The 27,408-nt window shown below is 38.4% G+C and overlaps 1 protein-coding gene across 1 annotated transcript; it reads left to right on the top strand.

The window, feature by feature from the left end:
- The first annotated feature begins 480 nt into the window (after positions 1 to 480).
- Positions 481 to 6,278, top strand: MARCKS (myristoylated alanine rich protein kinase C substrate). The gene is made up of 2 exons (XM_014073707.2): positions 481 to 1,034; positions 3,131 to 6,278. The coding sequence occupies exons 1-2, from the start codon at positions 933 to 935 to the stop codon at positions 3,893 to 3,895; spliced, it is 867 nt and encodes a 288-aa protein (XP_013929182.2). The 5' UTR covers positions 481 to 932; the 3' UTR covers positions 3,896 to 6,278.
- Positions 6,279 to 27,408: the final 21,130 nt, after the last annotated feature.

Here is a 27,408-nt window from a genome sequence, read left to right as displayed (position 1 = left end):
CCCTCCCTATCTGTTGATTTTTTTTTAAGAAGCTGGAGTGGGCAGGAGGAGAAATAGAGGGGGCGGCAGCGGGGGCGAGAAAATGAAATCACAAACGCACACAAGTCAAACCATTGTCTCTAACTTAACAGGGGTGGGGAGGGGGGGAGACTCAAGACACCAACAGAGTCTACCAACCCTGCAAGTCAAAATCTTCCCCCACTCCCCTTTATTTATTTATTTTTACGGAGCATTTGGCAGGGTGCAGTAAACACCATGTATCCTTCGCTTTTTTTTCTTTTTAGCAAGAAATCAGAGCACAAGTCTTAATGCCACTAATTTATTTATGTTCTTCGGAGTATTAATTATCAGTCCAAGGCCGAATTCAAATTATTGCAATCGCAGCTCCATTGTTCGCTCCAATTGGAGGCCCCGCCCTCTCTTTTGTCTGGCGGCGCGTTGATTGGTGGACGGCGGGTGGGGGTTGCCGTCAGTGCTTGGGAAGCCCATTCATCTGTGCACTTGGGCGTTGGACTCCGCATCTTATTAGCGACCAGGGAGATTTCTCCATTTTCCCCTTGTCTACAGTACGGCTACAAATCTGGGATTTTTTTTATTACTTCTCCTTTTTTTTTGTACTAAACTTGGGCTTCTGATATTTTTGCTCGACTATTTTCCTGCCTTTTTATCCCCCTTTCTTCCTCTGCTGCTGTCTTTTTTTGACCTCTCCAGCTTTATTAAAAAAAAGAGTGCATATATTTAAACGTATTCGGCTCTCTTCTCTTTTTCCCCCCTCCTCCCCCACTGGTGTGTGAGTGTGTGTGCGCGCGCGCGCGTGTGTGTCTCGCTGCTCTTCAGGCTGCTGGTCGCCCAGCATTTTATACGAACGAACCTACTGTTCTTTGTTTGCCTTCTTTTGGATCTGCCGAGTTTTCTTTGTTGAATAAACCAGCATGGGCGCCCAGTTCTCTAAGAACGCTGCAAAAGGCGAAACTACTGTTGCTGAAAAACCTGGAGAAGCGGTAGCTGCATCTCCTTCCAAGGCGAACGGACAGGTAAGAAGAGGAGCGGCTAATGGATTGTTACTGGTTTCTGGGCAATGAGTGCAATGTTTGTTCTGCTTCCCCCTTTCTCTTTCTGGTAGGGGGGCGAATGGCTTTTCAACCAACTCTCTCTTAAAAATAATAATAATTATAACAATAATGGGTGGCTGTTTATGGTACCGTGTTTATGTGGGATTTTATTTTGTTGTATGTGTAATGCAGTGGTGAGGGGGGGGCAATTCGAGATGCTTCCCTGCTAGATGGTGTCTTCTTCCTAGCTGGTCTCCGCAGGAAGGCTAATTTACCACCTCCCTTTGGGGGGGGGTATATGTGTTTTGGTGGGGGGGTTATATGTGCTTTGGTGGTCGGATTGAATGTGCTCTCCCGCGGTTTCCTGTACTTTAACAGGCTCTTCCCCCCCCCCCCATCTCCGCCTTTGGCGCCTAAGGGAGATCTAGTTGATCGTGATAGAACTGTCGGAGATACCTGAAAGCAAGATTGAGGTTAGGGGCGCTAGAGTATTGTCCGCGTTATAGAGGGAAGGGGCTGTCGTGCGTAAATTGTCCTTCTCCATCTTGCTTGGCTGGCTTTGCTCGTACGGGTAGCTTACAGCTTGGGCTCTTGGTGGCCCTCTTCTATAGTCCCTTTCGCTGTAGTCCGCTTAAGGCAGATGCTGTTCTACAATTCGGCCGCTTTAGAGTGAGAATGCGGGAAGGCGCTGCGTTGTGTGAAACGTAAAGGGGCACACTTCCTGGGAAACTGGCCCGGCGTGGGTTCCTCGCTGCGGCTTGAAACAGGGATAGCGGTGGGTCTTACGAGGGTGTTGCAATCCGTCCCGTATCCAGGCGTCCCCCCCCCAGTAGTGGGGTGTAAGGTAAATGGGACTCGTCCCACCCGTGCTGTCGGCCGGTACCAGCTTGGCCCGCGATATGCCACCCTGTTGTAGTTGCTCCAGAAAGAAACCTTGGAGGCGCGTTCAGCCCAGAGCCAGACCGAGCAACAGATGTGCTCGTGTGAATGGTTGGCAAGCGCCTCTTGCCTCGATTATACCGAGGCGGAAAAAAAGGAGGGCTGCCCGTTTTCTGCTTTGGAGCGGAGGAAAGGCGATAGGAGAGAAAAGAAAGCGGGGCTTGGGTCGATAGAAGCGGACGGGCACTTTGTTCGCTCATTGGAGCCGATTCTGGCCGAGCTCGCTCCTCCCTCAGCGTTGTTCCCTGGGCTGTCCCACCGTCGGCCTCGAGGAGTGCAAGACGGAGCCACAGTGCCCTCTAGAGGCCGACGTTCGCTTGGTAGCGGCTGGGATCTGTCGAGAGTGAGAGAGAAAGGAAAACGCGGAACGAGGGCCGGGCGATGTGTCTGGAGAATGATGACGCGGGCTTCTCGCCGCGTAGCGCCCCTTAAGAGAGTAGCCGGGGGAAAGGCGTGGGGGGCGTGGCTTGGCTCGGCTCTGGGGGGCGTGTTCTCCTTTCTACGCAGCCTTTGGCGACAGTCACGCGCTTTTCCTCCCAAGAAAGCCGCGGGAAGGTCTGGGGCAACGTGCTGCCACAGACCACCAATTTATGTCTTGATCTCGCTCTGCCTCTCTCTTTGACAGCTTGTAATCCTTGGCTTTTATTTCGTTGTTGTTGTTGTTGTTTTTGTTGTTTGGATGCCTTGAAGTCAATCTTGAATCCCTGGCGATAGCGTGGATGACAAGTCCCTGCAGTTTTCTTGGCAATTATTTTTTGTGGTTTACCATTGGTTTCTTTCTAGGGTGGAGAGAGCGCGACTGGCCCAAAGTCGCCCAGCTGGCTTTCTGCCCAAAGCAGAACGAGAACTCACTGTCTCCCGTTTTTTTTAAAAGTCTGGTGCTTTACCCACTAGAATGAAGGGAGGCTGCTGTGGCACAGGGCTTCAAGACCCCAGTTGCTCCACTTTTGCTTTGGAGATAAGCAGCCGGCAGTGTTTATTTCCTTCCTTGGTGCCTTCTGGATTGGAGTTCACATCCCAGAATTTCCTTATTGGGTAGATAAGAGCTTCTGGGAGATGAAGTCTCCAATTGGAGGCTGCCTTGCACTGGGTCTTAAGAGAGTGTGCCCTCCAATAATACAGTCATTTTCCTTTTCCAGGAGAACGGCCACGTGAAGGTGAATGGCGATGCCTCCCCAGCAGCTGCAGAGGCTGTCAAGGAGGAAGTCCAAGCAAACGGCAGTGCGCCAGCGGAGGAGTCGGTTAAGGAAGAGCAGAGCCCATCCGAGGCTGCCTCCGAAAAGGAGACTGCCGAAGTGGAGAGCACAGAGCCCGCCTCTCCTGTGGAAGGGGAGACCTCCTCCAAAACTGAGGAGGGAGCAACTCCGTCTTCCAGTAACGAGACCCCGAAAAAAAAAAAGAAGCGCTTTTCCTTCAAGAAGTCTTTTAAGCTAAGTGGCTTTTCTTTTAAAAAGAACAAAAAGGAGTCTGGGGAAGGAGCGGAGAACGACGGGGCAGCTGCTTCGGAAGGGGGAAAAGCTGACACGGCGGCGGCCGACGCAGAGCCTGCGGGCAATGAGGAGCCCAAGGCTTCCCAAGAGGTGTCGCCTTCCGCCCCTGCCGCTGGTGCCAGCACAGAGGACGCCAAAGAGGAGACCGGGGGTTCCCAGGAAGCCCAGTTGGAAGAGACTGCCCCAGAGAAGCCTTCAGGAGAAGAGGCCAAGGCTCCTGAAGAACAGAAGCCGGAGGAGAAACCAGAAGAGGTGCCAGCGGCTCAGGTCCCAAGTGCTACCACCGAAGCCACCTCAACTGAGCCAGAGGCAGCCAAAGCAGAGGAGCCGGCGGCGGCGGCGGCAGCAGCTCCCTCACAGGAAGCTGCCTCCGAGTCTAGTCCAGAAGCTCCACCCACCGAGTCGGCGGAGTAAAACAAGGCAATGAAAAGAATGGCAATTTTGAGATGATTGAACTTTTCTTCCCCCCTGTTTGTTTGTTTGGAGTGGTGCCAGGTACTGGTTTTGGAGAACTTGTCTACAACCAGGGATTGATTTAAAAGATGTCTCTCTCTCTCTCTCTCTTTCTCTCTCTCTCTTTTTGTCTTTACCCACAGATCCCATCTCAAATCATTCTGTTACCACCATTCCAACTGGGTAGAGGAGAGACTAAATGCCTCCCTTTGCCTTGTTCCTCCTTTTTTTTTACATCAGTATTAATGTTTATTGCATACTTCGCATCTTTATTCAAAATGTAAACTTTCTTTTCTTTTGTCAGTCTATGGACATGCCCATATATGAAGGAGATGGAGGAGTCAATAAGGGATAGCAAATGAAGTGATAGGAGTCACAATGGGGAATTAGTGGTGCAGATAATTTGCCAAGAAAATGTGCCACAGGAAATAAGGGGTTAGTCTTTTTTTAAAAAAAGAAAGTTATTACAATGTATTTTGTGAGGCAGATGTTCTATAAGGTTTACAACACTACAAGTCTTGATTAAGAAAGAAAAAAAATCCAATACTCAGATTTAAAAAAAATCATAGTCTTAGGAAATTCATTTAAACCATAGGAACTTTCACTTATCTCATGTTAGCTGTACCAGTCAGTGATTAAGTAGAAATACAAGTTGTATAGGCTTTATTGTTTATTGCTGGTTTATGACCTTAATAAAGTGTAATTATGTATTACCAGCAGGGTGTTTTTAACTGTGACTATTGTATAAAAACAAATCTTGATATCCAGAAGCACATTAAGTTTGCAACTTTTTGCCACCCTGCCCATTTTTTTTGTAAAATTGCAGTAATCTTGGACCTTTAAAAAAAAACAAAAACCACACACTATTTTAAACTCAACCAAGCTGTGATAAGTGGAATGGTTACTGTTTATACTGTGGTATGTTTTTGATGACAGCAGACAATGCTTTCTTTTTCCAGTTGTCTTTGAAAATAAAAAGAAAACAATTTCAGATGCAATGGTTTTTGTGTAGCATCATGTCTATCATGTTTTTTGTAAATACTGGAGAAGCTTTGACCAATTTGACTTAGAGATGGAATGTAACTTTGCTTACAAAATTGCTATTAAATTCCTGCTTAAGGTGTTCTAATTTTCTGTGAGCACACTAAAAGCGAAAAAAATAAATGTGAATAAAATGTAGAATTTGGCTGTGTTTCTTTTCTGGATACTCTTGATAGCTTAGTTGATTTCTTGTATTGTTTAAATTTGTATAAAAAAGGCACTTGTTTGCCCCTTAACATTACTCTCAATTTCTGTAGTATAGATTGCATGGCCTCCTGGCCCTATTAAAACTTATAACTGTAGACAGAAGATCTTTAAGGCCTTCTAAATAGATGTGTGAATTGGATTTTAAACTGGCCATGCCAGTGTGGACACCTGATTGACTAATACTGAGTTCTGGGGAGAAACTAGATTAAGAGACCAAATGTGTTCACAACATGTTTGCACCAGTTGACTTCAGCTAGAATGGGTATGTATGTAATCAAATCCTTAAGGATCGCCTTAGTATATTAGTTATTTCTTAGCTTGAGTTGACTTGACACTTTAGCTGTGGTTGTTTGGAATGTCTTGGGGACTGAACCTGAGTTTTCCAACAGGGACACCAGAATTCAGGTGTCAAGACAGCAAAAGGTCCAATCTTACATGCAAGTTCTTAACCATTTTCAACATTACTTCAGTGCCTAACTTAAAACACAACCTTTTCTGGAAGTTTGGGCTAGAGTAAAAAAAAGTGTTTGTTCTACCAAATGAATGAGCAATACTTTTTGTATATTACTCCCAACTATACATTAACAAAAATTGCTATATTTGTCTATAAAAGTCACTTGGTGCTTGCCTTTTAACTGTTTAGACATTTGGGCTAATTTCCACCTTGCTGCTCAGGGCAAAACAGGCCTTAATAAACAGTAGTAGGCTTTTGTAAAAACAAGTAATGGAGTATTAATGTTGTTGGAGGATGGAAATTGATTCAAAGAAGCATTGTTCCTAGGTTTATAGATGAAATTTAGTGTTACATTTAACTTGCCTTCCCACTGTTTTCAGTTGTAACTTGCTTTAGAAGCAATTACACTTATTTTATGAGCGAGTGGCACATTAGCACCTTGTTCCCTGAAAAAACAAAATCTGGGCTGAATGAGGTTCAATGGATTCCATTCCGAATACATACTCTTACTCAGCTATCCATATTTTTTTTTGGCTTGTATATATACTCTGGTCACCCTGGTATTTCTCTGTAGTGTTAGAAATGTATTGACTATTATGCTTTAAATGGCCATGGGATGAAATAAATGGATGTAAAATCTTCCATACCAGTGTCATTTTTGGACTCCATCTGTGAGACACTTTTCTAATCGTAATTCTTGATAAGTATTGATGTGGTTGTACACCTGATCTGTGACTCTTGGCCCATCATGTGTTTTTAAGTCATTAAAAAAATAATAAAACTAGCTGTCATTTACATCTGCATACAGAGTGATTTAAATGGAATTATTTCTTTTATCCCTCCACCCAAGTTGTTTCAGCTGGGCCAAAGTAGGACACAGGCCTGTTTATGCATTGCAGATTGTGGGGTTGTGTCCTGAGGGATATCCCTTGTCATCATTTGCTGCAACTGTAGCGTAACATCTCCTAGGATTGGATTTGTCTAGGTAGAATATGTGGTCTTAAAGCTGTTAGAGCTTAATGCAAGTTGCAATTTTTTAAAAGAAAGATGACATTTCTGTTGTGCCAAATTCTTAAAATATAACCCCCAAATTATACTAATTTGCTTTGCACAATTTTTCTTGGAAGGGTATAGATTAAGTGCATACATAATAAAGTAATTTATGCAAAGCCATGTAATGAATGCACTGCTTTATTTCCACCAATACATTAAGTTCTCCAATAGAAAGCAAGGTGTAATCTAATAGAGTAGAGCTTTTAATTACACAACACAGAAGCTGGATAATTTGTCTTGGTATTGGAAACTGGTTTTAATTTTGCCAGCTGCCTAGTGGGTCACCTAATGTTTTGGGCTTCGCCTTACCCAGTATGGCCAGTGGTGAAAGATTGGGAGAATAGTGAGAATGCTAAGAAATACCTTGTTGCCGCTACAGCTTGCTGCAAAGTCTACTAGTCTTAACTCCTTTTTAAAACATTAGGTTGTTTACTAGTACAACCATCCCCTTTTAATGATTTTCTATAAGTTTAACACACTACAATGAAAATATCTGCAGCTTCTAAAGAATGAAGAACTGGTTAATATTTTTGGATGGAGTAGACCAATAGGAGATGCCTATGCTGTAGACTATATATGTATGCTTAGATGTATTTGCACATGAAAAACTTACAGGATATTTGAACAAAATAGAAGTTTTCATTATAACTTTGGAACGCCATAACTTGTTTCCTAATTTACCTGGAATAAACATTTCAATATTAAGTATCAATAATACTTAATATTACTGAAATTTTAAGATCAGCTCTTAGCAACAATACAGTCAAGGGCTATATAGACACCCAAGATGGGAAATCTAATTTGTGAAGATGGAAATAATGAGGAAAACTATTAGAAGTCTCATAATCATAAAGCAGACTTCATCTATCTCTCAAAGGAAAACCATAAAGAGGTGGCTCTTTCTCCTGGCACTGAGCAAGATTGGCGCATGTTTGGTGGGAGGCATCCAAGGAAGTTAACTGAAGTGCTGGGGTTTTATTTTTATGGTTTTTTTATTGTGAGCTGTCCAAGCTTGCATTCAAACATGGGAAGCCATGCAGACCTTGTAAATATATGAGTATAAATAGCCATCAAAAGCAACAATGATTTATTGTAAATCAGTGGTTGCCAATCTTTTTTCTTCATTACTCATAACCACAAGTCAGGTAATCTTTTTTACCCAATGTGGCTAAAACACTTCAATTTAAAGGTCCTGTTGTGATTGTGCATTGGATTTGTGTGTCATCACTCAAAAAGTCATTTTATCCAATTTTGAATAATTTACCCAGGTTTGGGAAGCAATTATTTAAGTTTATATGCCACCTGATTCCCAGCAACTCTGGGTAGTTGATAATTAGAATGTACAGTGACTAAGGCTATCTGAACCAACCATGAGTGATTATGAGAACTTCCATGTATCCCTAAAAATTTAAAAAGATCTGTACTGAGTATTACATGCAATATTTGGTAAATGGGATTTTGAAAGGGTTTCCAAGACTTTAAGCTATTACAAATACTGCATAGCAGACACATGTTCATTTTAGAAAATGCCCATAATATATTAAAGGGAATGGTTTTAATGGTTGATTCAACATCCCAAAGGTGCTTTTTCAAGAGGCAACTGGACTTTTTGGTTTTTCTTAGAAGACATTTCGCTTCTCAGTTCTGACTGGATGGTGGGGAACGGCAGGATTTATACTCCTTGCAGACAGCTGGACATTTGCATTCTTTTAGCGAGTCTTTAAGGTCACCTGGAGGTTTTTCTGTGTCCTCAGGCTCACCTGAGTGGTGCAAGTGGGTGTGGAGCTTTCTTGGAACTGTTGAAAAGACTGTTGTAGACTGGAGATAGATGATGTCGTATCCCTCCCCCTTTGTTGAGAGGGCTGTTCAATTTTGACGCAGATGTCCTATTTGGCCCATTTTTCAAACCAGTGGTCCTCTGTCCAAAATGTGGTGATCACTGTCTTTTAAATGCAGATGGACTGCTAAATCTAGTCCTGATGGGTTTGTTCTCCTATGTTGTGGCATGTGCTTATGAAGTGGTTGTTCCCCCATCTATCTCCAAACTACAACATAGTCTTTTCAACAGTTCCAAGAAAGCTCCACACCCATTTGCACCACTCAGGTGACCCTGATGACACAGATAAACCATAGGCGACTTTAACAACTTGCTAAAAGAATGCAAATGAACAGCTGTATAAATCCTGCCATTCCCCACCATCCAGTCAGAGCTGAAGAAGCTTCTTGGATGAGAAGCAAAATGTTTTCAAAGAAAAACCAGGAAGTCCAGTTGCCTCTTGAAAAAGCACCTTTGGGACAGCCATGACCTGGATGGATGACTGAGAATCTTCATAGAAGAGAATCTTCATAGACATTGATTCAAAGCTGAAATATGGTGAAGAAATAAAACATTTTTTAATAAACTCCCCCCCCCCCAATGCATAGTGTTGCAAATAATTGTTTTTGTATAACTTTTTCTGGAAAGAGTGTAGAGAAACTGCTGTATAACTCTAGTTACTTTTGAATGACAAAATAACAATACATGTGTATAATTACAAAGGATAATGTAGAAATAAATTGTCCGTAATCAATGTAACTGAAATAATATAAGTAGTAAATATGAATTTGTTATGGACGTGCCTCAGAATCCTTTAAGACAGGGGTGTTAAACTAGCGGCCCACCGGCTGGTTGCATCACACACAGGCCATGCCCACGCTGGCTCCAAAATGTTATGATGTTATGTGATGTCACATAATGTGATCAAGTTTGACACCCGTCCTCTAAGATGTTTGTGTTTTAATATGGATATGTATTGACTCCATTTTAAGAATTAGCTTGCTGCATATGCAGTGTGATCTGCATTTTTTTAAAACAACAACCTAGTTCTTCCTCTTAAGCTAAAAAAGAAATCCAAGTCACTGTTGCTTGAAGAGAAGACGACTTAAAGAAAGTTAAAAGAAAAGGATTCAATAGAAGTGGATTTTTTAAATGCCCTATCAGCACAAAAGCACCGGTATGCGTTTATAAGTCTTAATGTTGGTACACACTTTCAGAAATCCTTGGAAATATACGGGCTACTGTTTTTGTTGGATCAGAGCCAGAGGTCTGCTTTTCTTCCACCCAGACCTTTGCTGAACTATTATTTGTTCTTACTTTTGGATACTACAGACTGTTATTCAGAAACTATGCTCATCAGTATTTGAGATCTTTGGCTGATACCTTGATGGCTCTGAAGTGCCTTTGTCTCACTGGCTGGAATGTACTGTACTTGCTTATTATTATTAGTACTGTTACTATCAACCTGGAATGATGAAGCTGCAAAGACAATAGCAAGAAAGCAAGAGAGAACAAATAGACCGAACGAATCTGACTGGACACAGGTGAGAACAAATTCGGAATCTCTCCTATAGGAAGAATCACAAAACAGTTGATTTTTCTATTGCTGTTTTGTCAGTTTAACATCATTTGCATCTGATGGAGTTATTCTGACGATGAAATTGTTATTATCTATTGCCTTTGGAGGAAGCAAAAGATCCTGTTGGGAGCTATAGTGACATAGTGAATGTTATCAAAGCAATCCCAATGAAAGGAATAATGCAAGTTGAACAATGTGAAAATAGCATAATGTCAAAATAGTAGTAAAAAACACCAGTTGGTCCCCCATCTCCCAGTTAGTTAATGATGGCCTGAATTGCAAGAGTATTATTTAAATCAGAACTGATCCTGATCTTGTATTTTCCTCTTCTTCCCCATTCCTCCCATGTGATATCTTTTAGATGCTTTGTCTGAAATCTTTCCTGTTTTAAACAGAGACTTATACATATCTATAACCACCCTTTCTGCATTTCAATTCAATGGAACTGAAAAGTAGAATATAAAGATTGAATCCTTTAATGAGAGATTGATCCATAGTTTAATATTGTAGACAATTGTACAAGCACAAGCCTATCAGTCAAAAATTGAAAGATATTATCTTTACCTGCAAATGTTTTAGAATTCCCTGACCCAACCTGGTGACCACATCACTCATTACAGTATTACCAACTGGAGGAATAGCCTTTTCATTCCCATAGGTCCATGATGGTGAACCTATGGCACGTGTGCCACAGGTGGCACGTGGAGCCATTTATTAGGGCACGCGAGCGCGTTGGCCAGCTGACTTCAGCCTTGTTTTGAGGCCATTTTTCACCCTCCATAGGCTTCCTTTAAAAAAGCGCAAAAAGCGGGGAGAGGTGCTGGTCGTATGCGCATGCATGCACGGGGTGGTGGTTGTGCGCATAGCCTTATGGGTATGGCATGGCCGCACACAACCCCCCCTGCGCTCCCCCCACTTTTGGCACAGAGGCTAAAAAAGGTTCGCAATCACTGCCATAGGTCTTTGCTGAAATACACTTCAGCTTCTATTTGCATTGGCATTATAGTTTTTCCAGGCTTTCTGTTGAAAAGAAGATGATAGAAATCTTCTGTGATTTGCAGGAAACCAGTTAGAAGAATTCAGTTTCATTGTATAACTTTTTTTAAAAAAAAAATCAGTGTTGTCTTTAAAATGTCAGTGGTAATTTACTCAAATCTAGCACAGCACTTGAAAGCAGATTGTGTTTCCCCTTGGATTAGAAAGCAGATATTAAATATTAAATATCACTTTTTAAGGATTCAAAATGCTTTTTTTAAGTGGATGCCCATTTATGGAAAACCTAGTAGAGTTTGGACAGAGAAGCCACATTACGGTTGAATATATTCACAGTACACCGTTAAAGGATATAATAAAATAGTCTGGTATTCTTTTTCCCCCTCCAGCTCTGTCCTGGAATCTACAGTTCTTCCTTCTCTGTCTTTTTTAGTCAGATCTTCACAATTTCTTTATCTTCCATGTTATTGAAGGCCAGTTACTGAATATGGAAAAAAAATCTGTCAATAACAAATCTGAATTATAGAGGAGAATGAGCCACACCTGTTTTTGCTGCTGGTACATATGAAGGGTTAATGGCAAGCCATACTTAATGAGAAGATTGTGCTTGCTCTTAAACCTTATATATTCTGGAATTATTCAATTTACATGTGTAGCCTGAGATAGGGCAAAATTGAGGCAAAACTAATTCAAAGGACATTAACTTGCATTGCAACCTATTTCTGAGGTTCACCTGTAACATCTTTGCTGTGATCATAAAATATATCATGTGGGAACATAAGAAATTGTTATAGATTTCAGCCATTCATAGATTTGTTCTCCAAATTTACATGAGTTTTGCATTATACTGTAGTGTTTTATATACATGTATGTATCTCTGTAGGTATTTTTTTTTTCTATGGAAAAACAGAACTGCCTCAAGAGGGGTATTTTCAGTTTTCTACATATGTTAATTCAAACTTATATTGGAGATTTTATTTACAATACTTCTAGCTTTTCAGAAAGCAGGATTCAATAATGGCTAGGCAAATACATTTTTATTAGATTATATCTTTATACAGCAAAGTGGGGGGGGGGGAAACAGACATGTGTTTCACTGACAGCTCTCTGGTGCCACCAAGAGGCCACTGTGTTGCACTGCTGGGGATGTCCATTTCCTGGTTTGATTATGCCAATACATTGCTGCAGAGGGCTGTGCTTGAATTGGGAAAATGTGAAAATAATAAAATGGAATAGAATGTACCTTCTAGGTTTCACATTCCACAGAGGCCACTTTCACTGACTTTCATTAGGCCTCTCAGAACTGTGTACAATAATTTCTTTGGGCAAAGTAGGTAAAAGTGTTACCTTTACCATTCCCTGTAACTTCCTCTCACTGAGCACAATCCAGAAAGCTATTTACCATGTAGTAAGATTGGCAGACATCACACAGATACTGTAGCTGTTGTGTGTAAAAGGAGTCATTACAGAGAAAATGTAAAGCCATCAGGAATGTTTCATATTCCTATCACAGCCTAAGCAGAGTTCTTCCATCAGAAAAAAGCACAATACCTGCCCAAGGAAAGTTATCTAATATTCTATTCAAATCAGTGTAAGTAAGTAAAGTTTATTTACTGCCATTGATACTATACTGTCAAATACTGTATACTAGATAATATTTTTTTAGAAAATTAAATATGAGAATAACCTCTGAAATAAAAACAGAATAATAACATGTTCATGTGGTGCAAAGGGATTAATTTTATAAATTTTGGGAACCCTCTGGGTCAGTGTTGAATTAAACTATATATTTTTAACTCTGTACTTTAAATCCACTGATTTTATGGGACTTTGTATTGCCATCCACTAAATAAATAAAGCCACATACTAAAATAAATGGGACTTAATTCACTTTTGATGAGTTGCACCCACAGTCTCTCTTTCAAAGACTGGCAGCAAGTCTTTATTTAAACTTTATTCCTAATATTTCATATACAGCTTGTTCCTCTTCTCTACCTCATATGAGCAAACATGTCATTCCAGTTGTAGACAGAATTTAGCTTGAGCAATACTCTGTGGAGTGAGATCTACCTTTTTGCCATTAAGCCTGGGGTCCGACGTGGTGCTATGCCAACAAATGATTCCTTTGGTTCGGGTTCAAGATTCAGTTTGGATTTGGCCACTGATTAAATTGATAATCCAACAACATATGGCCTAGCATGGCTAGATTCTGCGAACAACCATCCTTCCTAGAAGGCACTGCCCGGCAGCAGAGAAATTAATAGAAAGCTGTCTCAAAACTTGATGATGGAAATTTGGAGATTGGGTCTCCAAAATCTTTACTTATGTCTCCATGGATTGCTGCTACCTACTCAGTAGTTTTGTGATCAGCTGGTAGCATCAGTGCATACACATTGCTTAACATCAGATTTCCTTTCCCTTCTCAGCTTTGCTACTTGAACTCCCTATAATCATTTGAATCATAAAAGAAACAGAAAACAGATCCCTACCTTAATAACTTAGAACTTCTGCTACTTCACCGCATCTTCTGTTGTTCAGAATATGCTGGCAAAGATCTCTTTAATATTGATGTGAATCTGGAAGATAACATTTAGACATTTCTGTATTTCCATGGAATAAGGCTTGACACTTGCTTTGTTTCTAAGAACTTCTACATTTTTAGAAAGCAATGTGAACAAAACCTGTCTTGAGAAGAGAACTAAATCTAAATACAGCCTGTTAAGGTTATTAAGTAAGTAAAATTTTCTCTGCCACTGCATTTGTCCACTGTAGTAGTATTTCAGTTCATCAAGGAGATTAAACATTTTGCACCTTTTACATGAGCTGAAATTTTCCAGTGTGTTGTGTTTGTAGATGGCCAGGCTGATGAGGGATTCAGGAGCTCTATTAATTACCCCATTTATCTGGTGAAAACCAGAGAAGTGAAATGTGCCTTTTTAGATTTCTGAACATTGGCTGAACAATTCTGTGTAGCTAAATTGTATGTATAACTCAATTCTATAAAACTTTATCCTATGCCTTAATCACTATAACCATAACTCTAATTTTTTGAAAATGAAATATTAAATTGATGGTATAGATTTTTTTAAAAAAATAACAGTTATGAGCAGAATCATGTTATCTTTGAAATAAACTGCAATATTGTCAATAAAGACTTTTCTTTTTAATGGTATCTCAAAGCTTAGCAATAATTTCATGACATAATATTGGCAGAATAATTTCTAAGAATTCAAAGAATTTAAGGCAAAGTGTAATCTGTATCACTTTATAATCTGTCAAATGTCCAGAGTCATCTTACAGGGAACGTGGGTGGTGTAAGAAAATTAACAAATAATAAAAAAAATAAGAGACGAACAGGCGAAACACTGTACAGGAGTAACAATAAAGTAATAAACCAATCAATGGTTGAAGATAATATTACCACATACTAAGAAACGCCATACTAAACTATATATGTTTGTGGGTGTGAATGTGCTTGGATTTATATACAATTAAATCTTACTGGTAGAGAGACAGAGTTTTTAGATGGTTGAATTAATTTCCTGATTCAGCAAAAGTTGCATTCTGAAAAATGGCATGTGATCATTCTGCATTAGCAAATCTTTACAGCAGGAAACACCTTTAGACCTAACTATGGAATTCTTTCTGCTTAGGTAATTAGATGTGTCATGCAGCAGACAACCAACTCACTCATCAGCAAAAAGTTCACGGCAATGATTTTAACTTCCTCGACTAAATCTGAGTTTGTGATTTATTTTACATCACATCACAAGATTTATCCAGCAGAACAAATTTGTATTTGTCCAATGAAAGTGCAAGGCCATTTACTAACCTGAAAGAAGGTGTCAGTTTTAACTGTAACATCATCTTTGTTCTACAAAGAGAAAATTATTCTGATGTTTAAAAAGAAAATAAGAGAGAGAAAACTAAATGTATCATCCCTTGGCAAATGCCTCAGCACAGAGCATATATATTAATTTAAACATAATAAATCAGTACCTTGTTCGTGGGTGTTTGTTCAGTATTTGTCAAAATCCAGTAATTCTCTCTCTCTTTTCACAAACACACCCTTTCAAAAAAAAAAAGAAAGAAAGAAATCCCTGGGGAAATGCCAAAATGATGATATAGTGCATATCAAATGGGCTAAGTTGGGTGGGACAGACAAATATCAGGAGATAGAGCAGAATTACAGCCTTATCATTTTGCTTTGTTCTTTGCTTTTTCTTCCTTTGTTCTTATGTCTTTTACTTATTTTAGATATAACCCTTCAGAACAATGAATAATTTTGCTTTTTATCCCTGATTATTTCTGCAATCTCAGCACCTGGAATAGTTTTAAAAATGATTCCCCCCCCCCAACACGAGACAGAAAGAAAATGAAGGAAATTCTTGTTTTAAGGACAGCTTTGTAGATTATTTTCCTTATTATGTTACTCTGATATATATATAAGCACTTACTAAAAAAACTCTTTGGAAGATATTAGACTACTCATTTGCTGGCTTTATGCCAGGCATGAAAGACCAGGTCCATATCTGGAAGTTTAATTTAATTGATTTATTGCTAAATGTGATGTACAGGAATCTTCTCAATAGCAATATAGCAATAGCAGTAGACTTATATACCGCTTCATAGGCCTTTCAGGCCTCTCTAAGCGGTTTACAGAGAGTCAGCATATTGCCCCCAACAATCTGGGTCCTCATTTTACCCACCTCGGAAGGATGGAAGGCTGAGTCAACCCTGAGCCGGTGAGATTTGAACCGCTGACCTGCTGATCTAGCAGTAGCCTGCAGTGCTGCATTTAACCACTGCGCCACCTTGGCTCTGTAACAGTCAGCACTTGGTTAGAGTTAGATAAGGGTCACCAGCAATCAAGGGGAATTAGATTTTGTTTGTGACTGCATAGATATTATACTTGAGTCCCTGTGAGAGAGGAGCTGTCATTGGTAGTACAGTTTCTATGAGTGTTGAAATACACAAGTATGAATAGCACCAGCAGTAGCACTTAGACATATATACTGATTTACAGTGCTTTACAGCCCTCTCTAAGCAGTGTACAGAGTCAGCATATTGCCCCCAACAATCTCATTTTATCCACCTTGGAAGTCTGGAAGGCTGAATCTACCTTGAGCTGGTGAGATTTGAACTGCCAAATTGAAGGCAGCAGAAATAGCCTGCAGTACTGCACTCTAATCACTGCGCCACCGAGGCTCTTCATGTTTTGCATTAAGTCTACATGCATAGTTATTTTTCTGCAACTGCATTTATATTATTTATACAAGAAAAATATACTTGGTGAGTTACTTCTAAAGTGACATGGCAGAAAAATTACTAACAGAACCATGAAGCACTAACAAAGTCTTTATACTAGAGGTTGTTGACATGTGTCACCTTACCTAACAAATAAATTTTGGATGTCTCGGTGATTGGTATATGAATCAAACAATTTATATGAAAAAAAAATATTATGAACCTTCAGGTTTTTTTAAAAAAGAATTATTTCAAAGAGGCTAACAAAAATGAATTAAAACTGTTACAATGTTTAAAAACAGTGATCATATTTAAAAGCAGTGGTAAGACAAGAGAATGGTCTATAGTTTTAATTTAATAATTTATTAAATAAAACCAGAGGAGGCAATGGAAAGGTGTCAAGTGGTTATCTTTCATTTAAAAGCTGCACATTTAAATCTAGTACTAAATTAGATAATCAGATAGTAAGGATTCTTTTCCACATGGCCTGTAGCTTAACTCAGAAGAAAGCATCCTTAAAAGATGTCTACCTACTGTATTCAAATGGGTTAAGCTGATTTGTTAAAATATTTCAAGGTTATAATGAAGCTTCCCCATCTGGTCCTTAGACTCATAAGGTTCAGCTCATGGAATTCTCCAACCATGGCTACTGCTAAATTTTTTGAGTGTTGAAGGCACCTTGACTGAGGAAGACTGTTCTACACCAGCAGAAAATGCTGGAAGAACATAGGTTCATCTGAGAACTCAGTTATGTTTTTTTTTCTGCCAGGTATGCAATCTGAGAAGACTTTAGTGCCGTATAGCTGTGATGCAAACCTATGGCATGCGTGCCACAGGTGGCATGCAGAGCCCTCTGCGGGCAGGTGAGCCGTCACCCCAGCTCAGCTCCACTGCACATGTGTGCATGCCTCCCACCAGCCAGCTGATTTTCTGGTCACCATGCATGCGAGGGAGACGGGGGTGCACTCGTGCAGGGGGTGAGGGGTCATGCATGTATGCGTGGGGGTGGGGGCACACATGGGAGGGTCATGTGTGCATGAATGGGGGGCAGGACATGTGGAGAGGTCACGCACACATTGCATTATGGGTTAGGCACAGTATGGTGTATTGATTAAGGGATCAGGCGAGGAACCAGGAGACTGATTTCTACTCCAACCTCATGCATGGGGGAAAGTTGGCCCAGTTATTTTCTCTCAGCCCTAGGAAGGAGGCAATGATAAATCACTTCTGAAAAAACCTTGCCAGGAAAATTGCAAAGATTTGTCCAGAGAGTATCTGAGAATCGGACGTGATAAAATATAAGAAAACAAAAGTAATTTCCTCTTCTTCCTTTTTCTTAATCTTTAAGTTGCAATAAAGGCTTGATGAAAAGTAGTTCCACTCTTTTCTATGAAGTGGAACCATCTGTTCCTTTGCCACAAAGTTTCTGTGATCCCAGAGTGGGACAAAGTAGCAACCTTAGCTTTAAAAATATAGTATTGAAGCAATAATGGTATAATATAGAAGGAAAAAAGGGAAAGAAACACTGAGGTTTCCCCAGTATTGTACTGTGGTGTATGTTATGGTATCTTCTCGTGTTTTGTGAGGGCTAATATCTAAATTGGCTCTGAGTGAAAAATCTCTTTTCTGCTATGAACACAATTAAATGGAAATTACTTGAGGCTCATTAGTTTGCTTTCAGTGAAATGGCTGCTTTTATCTACACATTTTCAACTCAGTTCAAAAGAAGGACTTGGGGCAGTTATCTTGCTTGTGAAGGTTTTCCACTCTGGTTGAAGAATCATATTTCAAATTTCTACATTTTTGCTGCCAAGTTATGGCAATGCATTAGACATGGCTCTGGGACTACAAACAGGAAGGCTGGGGACCACATGTAATCTTTGGCCCAGAAGTTATTCTTTATTCTGTTAACGAGTGACATAAACAAGGGGCGTGTTTAATACTGGATAAACTGTATCAGCTGATTAAGCTGTGTAGTTTTGCATGCCCAAGAAATGTCCCACATATCTCAGTGATTGGAGCACATCAATGGGCTGTTGAAGAATTGGTATTCCTTAATTTAGGAAAGAAAGAAAAGAACATCTAAGGGTAGAGATGGGTAAAGCTGTCTCTTTCCTTTCTGTGAGTTTCAAGTTTTGGGAAGTGTTTTGTCTTACTCCAACACCAGTTTATAATTTGGGTGCATATGCAGTTTTCACTCAGGAAACTGTAGCACATTATTTGGAGTTGCATGAAACCTGAAGATTACAATTAATGTGGTTGTATATTAAATTGTAAATCTCTCTCTCTCTCTCTCTCTCTCTCTCTCTCTTTCTCTCTCTCTCTCCTCTCCTCCTCCCTCCCCCCCTCTCTCACACACACAGACAAACACACATTGTTAATTCCTGCAGTTTTCTTTACAAGATTTAAAAAATGGTTAGACTTGACTTCCATTTTCCTAAGGGCTGAGAGAGAAGTGGCCCCAAATCACCCAGCTGCCTTCATGGCTAAAATGGGACTACAACCCATTGTCTCCCAGTTTCTACTCTGGTGCTTTAACCACTAACTGGCTCAACCCTTCCTTCCCCTAAAGACACAAAATAGGTTTTCCATATTAAAATGTGCATTAAATAAATATTTTTCCTGTATTTATATAAAAGAAGCCCTGGGAACTCAAAATTGTTTATCAGCTCATTTTTGCAGTCTCTTGAAAACTGGTTTATATTTTGGAAGGAGAAACAGCCATATGAATGTAATGGTAGTTTATCCTTCAGTAAGTTTCAGGAAGATAATACCACAAGAACCATGTGGGATATTGAAAAATGATTTGTAAAGTACAAATTTACCTATCACCCATCTGTCTATCTATCTGACGCTTGCTCCAATATTTCTGGAATATCTATATCTATTTATAATACCTATACATATTCCAGAAATATTGGAGCAAGCATCCATGTTTTTGTCTTTTCATCATGCACAAATGACAAAAATAAATAGATAGATAGATAGATAGATAGATAGATAGATAGATAGATAGATAGATAGATAGATAGATAAATAAATAGGGAGGTTTAAAGGAATTTATTTGTAGTTCAGGCTTGAAAGGAGGGAAACCCTGATGCGCTCTATGTTTGATTGCTTTCTTGCAGATGTTTCAATTCCCAAACTAGGTAACTCTAGCACTGATGATGTTAACTAGTTTGGGTAATGAAATATCTGCAAGAAAACAACCCAGCTTCTTCAGCATCAAAGATCCCTTAACTGTGTTAAGACAAGAAAGAAACCATATTCCTTTGTTTACAGCAAAGTGAATGTAACACAGAATGAAACATATGCACAATTCCTAATCTCCCAGAGTTTTTTGGATGAGATTTCTTCAAGGAAAGAAGAGTCTTTCCTCTTTTGCAAGTAAGGTCAAAGAAATAATCTAATCTAACTGCAGTCCAGCAATGTGATCACATGATAAAATACAGCAAAGGAATATGGTTTCTTTCTTGTCTTAACACATTCTTTAGAGTAGAGTTTAAAGAGTTATGTAAGATATTTTCAATAAAAAGAGCAATTGACAGGTTTGTTTGAAAAGCTACCATAACTGCAATCAGTCTGAAATGATTACAGAAATGTTCTTATCAAAGAAAATGAAAAAAGGGGAAAAAACTATTCTTTGAAAAACAAAATATTTGGAAAGATTCCAAAACATTTCACTCCTTTTTAACCACTTTTTTTTTGCCTTTTGCAAGTGTAACCAAATTCTTTAACATCATGGAGATTAAAAGCAATTCCTACAATTATTGCATTTAAATTAAGCGTTTTAAAATGCACAGGTGGAGGAGGATCCAATGTCGCAATGTTACGGACATGCGGTCTCGATGCTCCGAGACCGCAGCCGATACTTTTGTCCCTGGTTGGTCCAATCGGACTTAAACCATCCCGCAGAGACGGTGAACAGGAAGAATACGTCTTGCTGATCTTAGGGACATCGCAAAGTCACTGATCAATGCAAAAGAAGTTATTCAAGCCGGCGACAAAAAATCCAGCCAAGGCTGACAAAGTCGGGGCGGCTCCAAAATGGAAGGATACTGAAAGAGAAAGTGTTTCCAGCTGGTGAGGAATTTTTACCGTTTTAAAAAGAGACTGCCTATAAAAAAACTTAAAATTAATTTAAATTGGGGAACAGAAGAAATAAGTGGCGGAATTAAGTTTGGAATGGTTTTGGACAGTGGGATATCTTACTTTTTAAATGCTATCTTCATGGATGAGATTTATGCAAACCTTTTAAAACAAATGGATTAAGTTTTCTTCTTCTATTTTTTTTTCTTTCATTATTCTCTGTAACCTATGGACTATAATTTTCCTCTTTCATTACTGTGGTTGTTCTCCTAACTCCTACAAAAAAAAACCAGGCAAATTGCAACATAATACTGCTACTTGGAGGCTGGAAGGTTTGTGTATTGGAAATGAAACACTCTTATTTTTCTCACTGATTATTTTGGCTTGGCACTACAAGGTCTCACTGCTTGATTATAGAGAGTGATAAGAAGGAAAGCATACAGATGTCCCTTTGAAGTATATATTTAACCAGAGAAAAGTGAAAACAAAACGTTATTGTGAATCTATGCTTAATTTTATTAACCTTCCAAGCTAGAGCAGCTGTGTTTGTTAGCTGGAGATAATGGCATAATTTCAACAGCAGAAAGAAACCTTAAGTCTACAAAAGATATTCTCAGAAATACAGAAATTATCAAATAAATATGAGAGGATAGAGAAGAAGCTGGAAGACTTAGAGCATGTAACAGCAAAATATGATGAAGTTGAGGATGTTTATCAAGTGGAAAACGTGGTGGTTAAAACCCAAAAAATCTAAGTGGAAAATGAATATAAAGAAATTAAATCTGCTATTTATGGTGATTGGTTTGTCTCTGAAAATGGAAAGAGTGGAATACTGAAAGAGGAACTAAATGGAGGGGAAATTTACCCCAGATGGCAAGATGCAGAAGAAGAAAAAACAAAAGAATTTATGGATTTAAAGAGAGAAATTTTATTAGCAATATCATTGATAACACTACTGACAATCAAAGATAAGCTGATTAAGGAAACAGAAGAAGGGCATCGAGATTACATGAGAGATTTTATAAGCAAGGAGTTGCTAAGAGGAGTCCTTACAAAGTTGATTAAGGAGATGATTAGAGGACACCACAAATGGCAGAAGATATGAGACTGTTTTGCTACTGGAAAGATATAGGTTGATAGATGGAAGAGTATAATTTAAAACTAGTTAAACTTAGTGAAATTTAGTGACAATAGATGTGTAAGCTTGGAAGGTGGAATCAACCTTGAGCCAGCTAGAATCAAACTCCTGGCGGTCAGTAGAATTAGCCTGCAATACTGCATTCTAACCACTGTACCACCATGGCTCTTTTTTGAATCAAAAAATCAATGTTATATCACTCTTGGAAAAAGATATAGGCAATTTACCAAATTTAAATGATTCATTATAAATAACATTATTAAAACCAACAAATCTTAAGAAATTAATCTTACTTTTGTGACTTACAATTAATGAACTTAAAGAACTCAATTGCCTCAAGGATTGCCCTTACAGAGAAGAATGCCTGTCTTCCCCCCGCCCAACCCTTATTTTGAGCTCCATTTTCCTTTCCTGAAGAATCATGAATAACATGATTCTTGAATATGAATATCCAGCAGCCTGGGACAGAAAGAAGATTGTTCCCAAGACTGGGAAAAATCGTCTCCAATTTTGTATTTATGGAAAAGGCTGGCAACATTACAAAATGCTAAGTAGCTATTGGAAATAAAACAAAACTACCTAATCCTAATCAGGAGACATATTCTTTGCCAGCTGCATGAAGACAAGGAAATTTCATTCATTGGATTGGGAGGAGGTCCCAAGAGATGGGAATAGCTTCCAGTGGAAAATCAATGACATTATGAGGGAACTTATAGTCAGATTCTGTGCTATTTATTTAACATCAGCTGGAATATGGATTCAAGTAATGTTTGGTCTGGGTATGTCTGGGAATATCGTTTGTTTAGAAGGATGGTCAAGCAAGTGAAGAAGTTATCCAGAGTCATCCGGAACAAAGAGAACCTGAATGAAACACAGATGATTAAAACATTAAATTTTTGAAATAATTGATGAATGATATCTAAAGCAATTAAAATATAACCCCCACAAGCAAACTTTTGTTATGCTTTTTATTTCGTATTTATTCCTTTATCGAATTTTTCATTTTATGAAAACTATTTTAAAAGATTTAATCTTGGAAACCTAGATACTGCTGCTTTTTCCTCTCCAAAAGCTTCATGGAATGTGTTTCCTATTAAACCTATCATGATCAGATTGCAGTCTTTGGTGAATGCCATGGCCTAAAGCAAGTACAGGTGGTCCTTGACTTACAAGTTTGTTTAATGACCGATCAAAGTTACAACAACAAATAACTGAAACAAGTGATTTATGAACATTTTTCAGTTATGACATTTGCAACATCTCCATGAACATGTGATCAAAATTCAGATGCTTGGCAACTGGTTCGCTTTTATGTTGGTTGCAGTATCCCAACCTATTTTGATCACCTTTTGTGACAAGCGATGTCAATGGAGAAGTCAGATTCGCTTAACAACCATATTATTAACTTAACAACTGCAATGATTCACATTATTAACAACTGAGGCAAAAAAGATCACTGAACAAATGTCTCACTTAATAGCAGAATTTTTTTGATCAGTTGTGGTTGTACGTTGACGACTACAGTATGATGTTGATACACTGTTTGAGTAGCAACAAAATAATAAAAACAAGGTTTCATTCCTCCAGATAATAAATGAATTCATGTTATAAACTATCAAAAATCCTTCATGCAACATGAGCTTTTAAAAGTTGTAAGATTTCAGAACAGTTGCAATGGGAAAGAAATAGCTACGTTTCTTCTCTTGTATACAGCCACTTGGCTTTTTGAAAAGCTTAATAGGTACCAGTAGATAATCTGTAAAAAGCCTAGAAACTAGGAAGAGGAGAAAAAAAAATAAGGGAAAGTGATTGGGGAAATTTCAGTGTTACATAACATTTACAGAATATGATTATTGGTAGTATACAAGGAACATTTTCATTTATATTCTATGTAAGGTATAGCCTTCATGACACCCCTGTATCCACAATTGTCTCATACAGTTATCATAGTTAACCTATTTTCTCTGAGTTTAACGCACCAAACATTAATCAATCAAGCTTTGTCTACACAATATACAAGCCAAAATGGGATTGTTTGAGGTTTATAGTGAATGAAAGAAAGACTGCTTTAGGCATATCATGCCAGCTGTATAGTATTGTGCATATATTCTTGAATACAATTGGACAACCTTAAATTTAATTGAGCAAATATACTAGATAACAGCAAACAAGCAGTGATTATCCTTTTGATGTATATAAAAGAATGGCTGTACAGAGAGCCAAGGAACAATTAATTCTGAATGAGACATACCATTGAATTTCTTCAGAGTTGGTTGGTGGGAAAAGAGAAATAAAACAGCAACAGGGGCACAAAATCTAGCTATCTGAAGGCTTCAGACCAATTGGAAGAGTTAGTGAAATACTGAATTAATGAAAGAATTCAGTGAAACTGACTTGTATTCGCAACTGCATTCTGAAATTAATGAAACTTTTCTACAAATAGCCATCAATCTGAAAATATTTCCTTAGTTGTTTTTGAAATCTAACATTGAAACTACTGAAGAACTTTAAAAATAATTATAATTTATTCTATAATTGTATACATTTTCCTTGTATAAATATTAGCTTCATTTCCCTTTACATTTAAAGGAACAAAAGATGAGTCCACTGGATCCACAAATTATTCTGCATCATACATTAAAGCCCCTCTGTTTCTGCTAGTATAACTTCTGTAACAATAAATGTTATATTAATTGAATTAAAACCATTGGTTGATCTCTGGAGACTGAATTTGAACAAGGTACTAAATTCTAAAGGTAATTAGGTTAGACAAGATTTTCCCCAAGTGACGTCTTTGGGACCTCAGATCTGGAAGTTACTGGTTTTTCTGAGTAGTTGTAGGAAATGAGTCAAAAGATACCTAGAGCAATCAATGGTAGCAAAAAAACTAAGCCAAAATGCAATCAAAACAAAATTGTATATTTTGACAGCATTCCTTGGTGATGATAGCGAAACATCTATTTCTCTACACTTATTGAAACCTGAGCCTCTCAGAATCAAGGTAGGCATTTCCTCCTCACACACTGCTTCTTTTCATGGCTAAGCTGATGTTTACCTCATTGTTATATATTTATATTTATTTGTTATATATATTTATTTGTTATATATATTGGTTTTCTGAGGTTTTCTCAGGTGTTAGTATGTAGGTCTTTGGTTATTCGGGTTTTCTCCCGCATAAAATTGGAGGTGTCTTGGCGACGTTTCAACGAAGTCTCATTCGTCATCTTCAGGCTTCGTGCTTCCAAGAGCAATATAGCTTCAAAGTTATCTCTATACTTGTAACAGAATAACAGAGTTGAAAGGGACCTTGGAGATCTTCTAACCAATCCTCTGCTCAGGCAGGAAGCCCTATACCATTTCAGAGAAATACTTTTTATGATCTGGTCTTAAAAAGCTCCAGTGTTGAAACATTCACAACTTCTGGAGGCAAGTTGTTCCACTGATTAATTGTTCTGTCAGGAATTTTTTCCTTAGTTCTACCGTAGGTTACTTCTCTGCATTAGTTTCCATCCATTTGCTTCTTGTCCTGACTTCAGGTGCTATGGAGAATAGGTTGATCCCCTATTCTTTGTGGCAACCCTTTAGATATTGCTATCATGTCACCCCTAGTCTCTCTTTTCATTAGTCATACACAATTCCAGCAACCGTTGTTTTAGCCTCCAGTCCCCTAATAATCTTTGTTGCTCTTCTCTGCACACTAATTTCCAAAGTCTCAACAGCTTTTTTACATTGTGGCAACCAAAACTGGATGCAATATTTTAAGTGGGGGTGGGGGGAGGTGTTCTTACCAAAGTATTATAAAGTGGTACTTATGCTTTACATGATCTTGATTCAATCTGTTAATGCAGCCTAGCATTGCATTGACCTTTTTGGCAGCTGCAGCACACTGGTGGCTCATTTTTAAGTGATTGTCCATTAGGACTCCAAGATCCTTCTCAGTTACTGCTATTGAGGCAGGTACCACCATAGTACTATACCTGTGCATGTTTTTTCTTGCCTAAATGTAGAACATTACAGAACTTCTCTATATCCATACTCTCCTGGGTAAAGAGATGGAAGAACTGTCTGAAGAATACTATCATAGGTTTTTTTGAAGATAAAATTGCTCGGGTTTGCTTGGAGTTTGATGCTATTTGGTTAGAGGCTGACAGGATAAATGAACATTTGCCTGCAGCCTAGCTCATGTGTGCTAGTCCTGGCAATATAACCAGGAGGAAAATATTGGCATTGAACATCAATGAAAGCTATTTGGCAACACTCATTTCTGTCTGCTCATTGCCAAGTCAGATGTCCTGTTCTTGGCATCCACCTGATATATTCTCAGTGTTAATGCATTATTTACAACCCGGAATATCAAGCACTGTAGCCAAAAACTCCTGAAGATGGTGAACAGCCAAATGTTAATGTTGGCCACTGTATATTTTTGTACCATCTGTGCTGGAGTATGTGCCAATGAGGATGGGCAAACTGATACAAAGAATTTCCTATAAACAAAAAAATAAATATTACAAAATATTAGGGGCATACTTAACATCAACAACTACACTAGTCTTCGGAACTGTTCAAATATAAAACTCTTGCCATGCAAGCTATAGGAAATGCTTCAATATTCATTATATTTTAAAAATAAATCTCTTAGAATACTTGACATCTGCTTATGAAATCCTGTACACATTGTGTATTAATATGGCTAACCACAAATGCTTGTCTTCAGGAAGAAACTGCCATAAAAAGATTGAAGTTGGCCAAAGAAAGATACATAATCCCTATTTTTTTAATACTAAATGTGGATACAATTGGCATCTGCATTGATTTATATGTTGCTAGAATAGTTTGGTGAAATTTTGAAGGCTGGTTGCTGGAAAATGATTGGTTACAAAGCTTAATAGTAAATTATGAATACATTTAAATCTTCATTTGCTTTATGTAAATCACTTGTTAAAAGGCAAGGAATATATTTCTGACCCAGTGCCATCCAAACTTGTTGGAAAGTAGATTTTGAGAATTGCCAAGCTATTAAGATAGATTGGCTTTAGAAATGAATGACAGCAATAAATAGAAGTTCAAGCTATTGGAAGTGCTTTAAGAAGCTATTAAGGCAATGAGAACTGCTTTTGAGGCAAATTGTATTATAACTGTGCCTCTTCAACATGATCTCCCAATATTGCTTTGGAGGACACGTGAGTTGAAATAAACACTTCTCTGCATCATCTTTCTATCTATTTCTTTTCTATTGGTAACAAAATGAAGCCTTGATTTAATGATTTAATCCATTTAGATGCAAGAAACTGATGTTCCACCTGGATTCCCCCAAATAAGTACATGTGTGCTGCATCTGAAATAGTCTGGATGAGGAAATTGCATTTATCTTAATTTTAAATTAATTTGCTGGCATTTGTGACATCAAAATGGATACTGCAAAGATGCTGTTGCTGAGGTCATGAAGCAAATGTCCTATAATGTGTGAATGATACATTTTTGAATATAAGAGACATTCAGAAATAACAATCTATTCTCCCACTGATGTGTTAAAAGTCAGGATTCATTATCTCCCTTCTCCTTACTGAAATCATTTTTAAATAAACAAATAAATAACTTTAGTTAAACAAGTTGTTAAAGTAACTATTCTGGCTCATGTTTTGCTGGAATTGGAAGAGGGGGAACCAAAACAATGGATTTCATTGATTTTATCAACTTTTTTTTTTTTTTTTAAAAAATAAAGATACAATTACAAAAGGGGAATAAAATCCCTTTTTGTAATTATTGTTTTTGTGCAGGAATAAAATGCCATTTATTTTGATTATGCCTTAAAAAATCCTATTAATAAAGATGCTATTTCTGGTTTGTAAAAGGACCA

Source organism: Thamnophis sirtalis, unplaced genomic scaffold, assembly GCF_051295495.1.
Source record: "Thamnophis sirtalis isolate CommonGarterSnake01/CBP01778 unplaced genomic scaffold, rThaSir2_p1.2 scaffold_6, whole genome shotgun sequence".
In the NCBI taxonomy this organism is placed as follows: Eukaryota; Metazoa; Chordata; class Lepidosauria; order Squamata; family Natricidae; genus Thamnophis; species Thamnophis sirtalis.
Note: the sequence above shows the minus strand (reverse complement) of the source record. Positions and strands in the feature narration are given on the sequence as shown.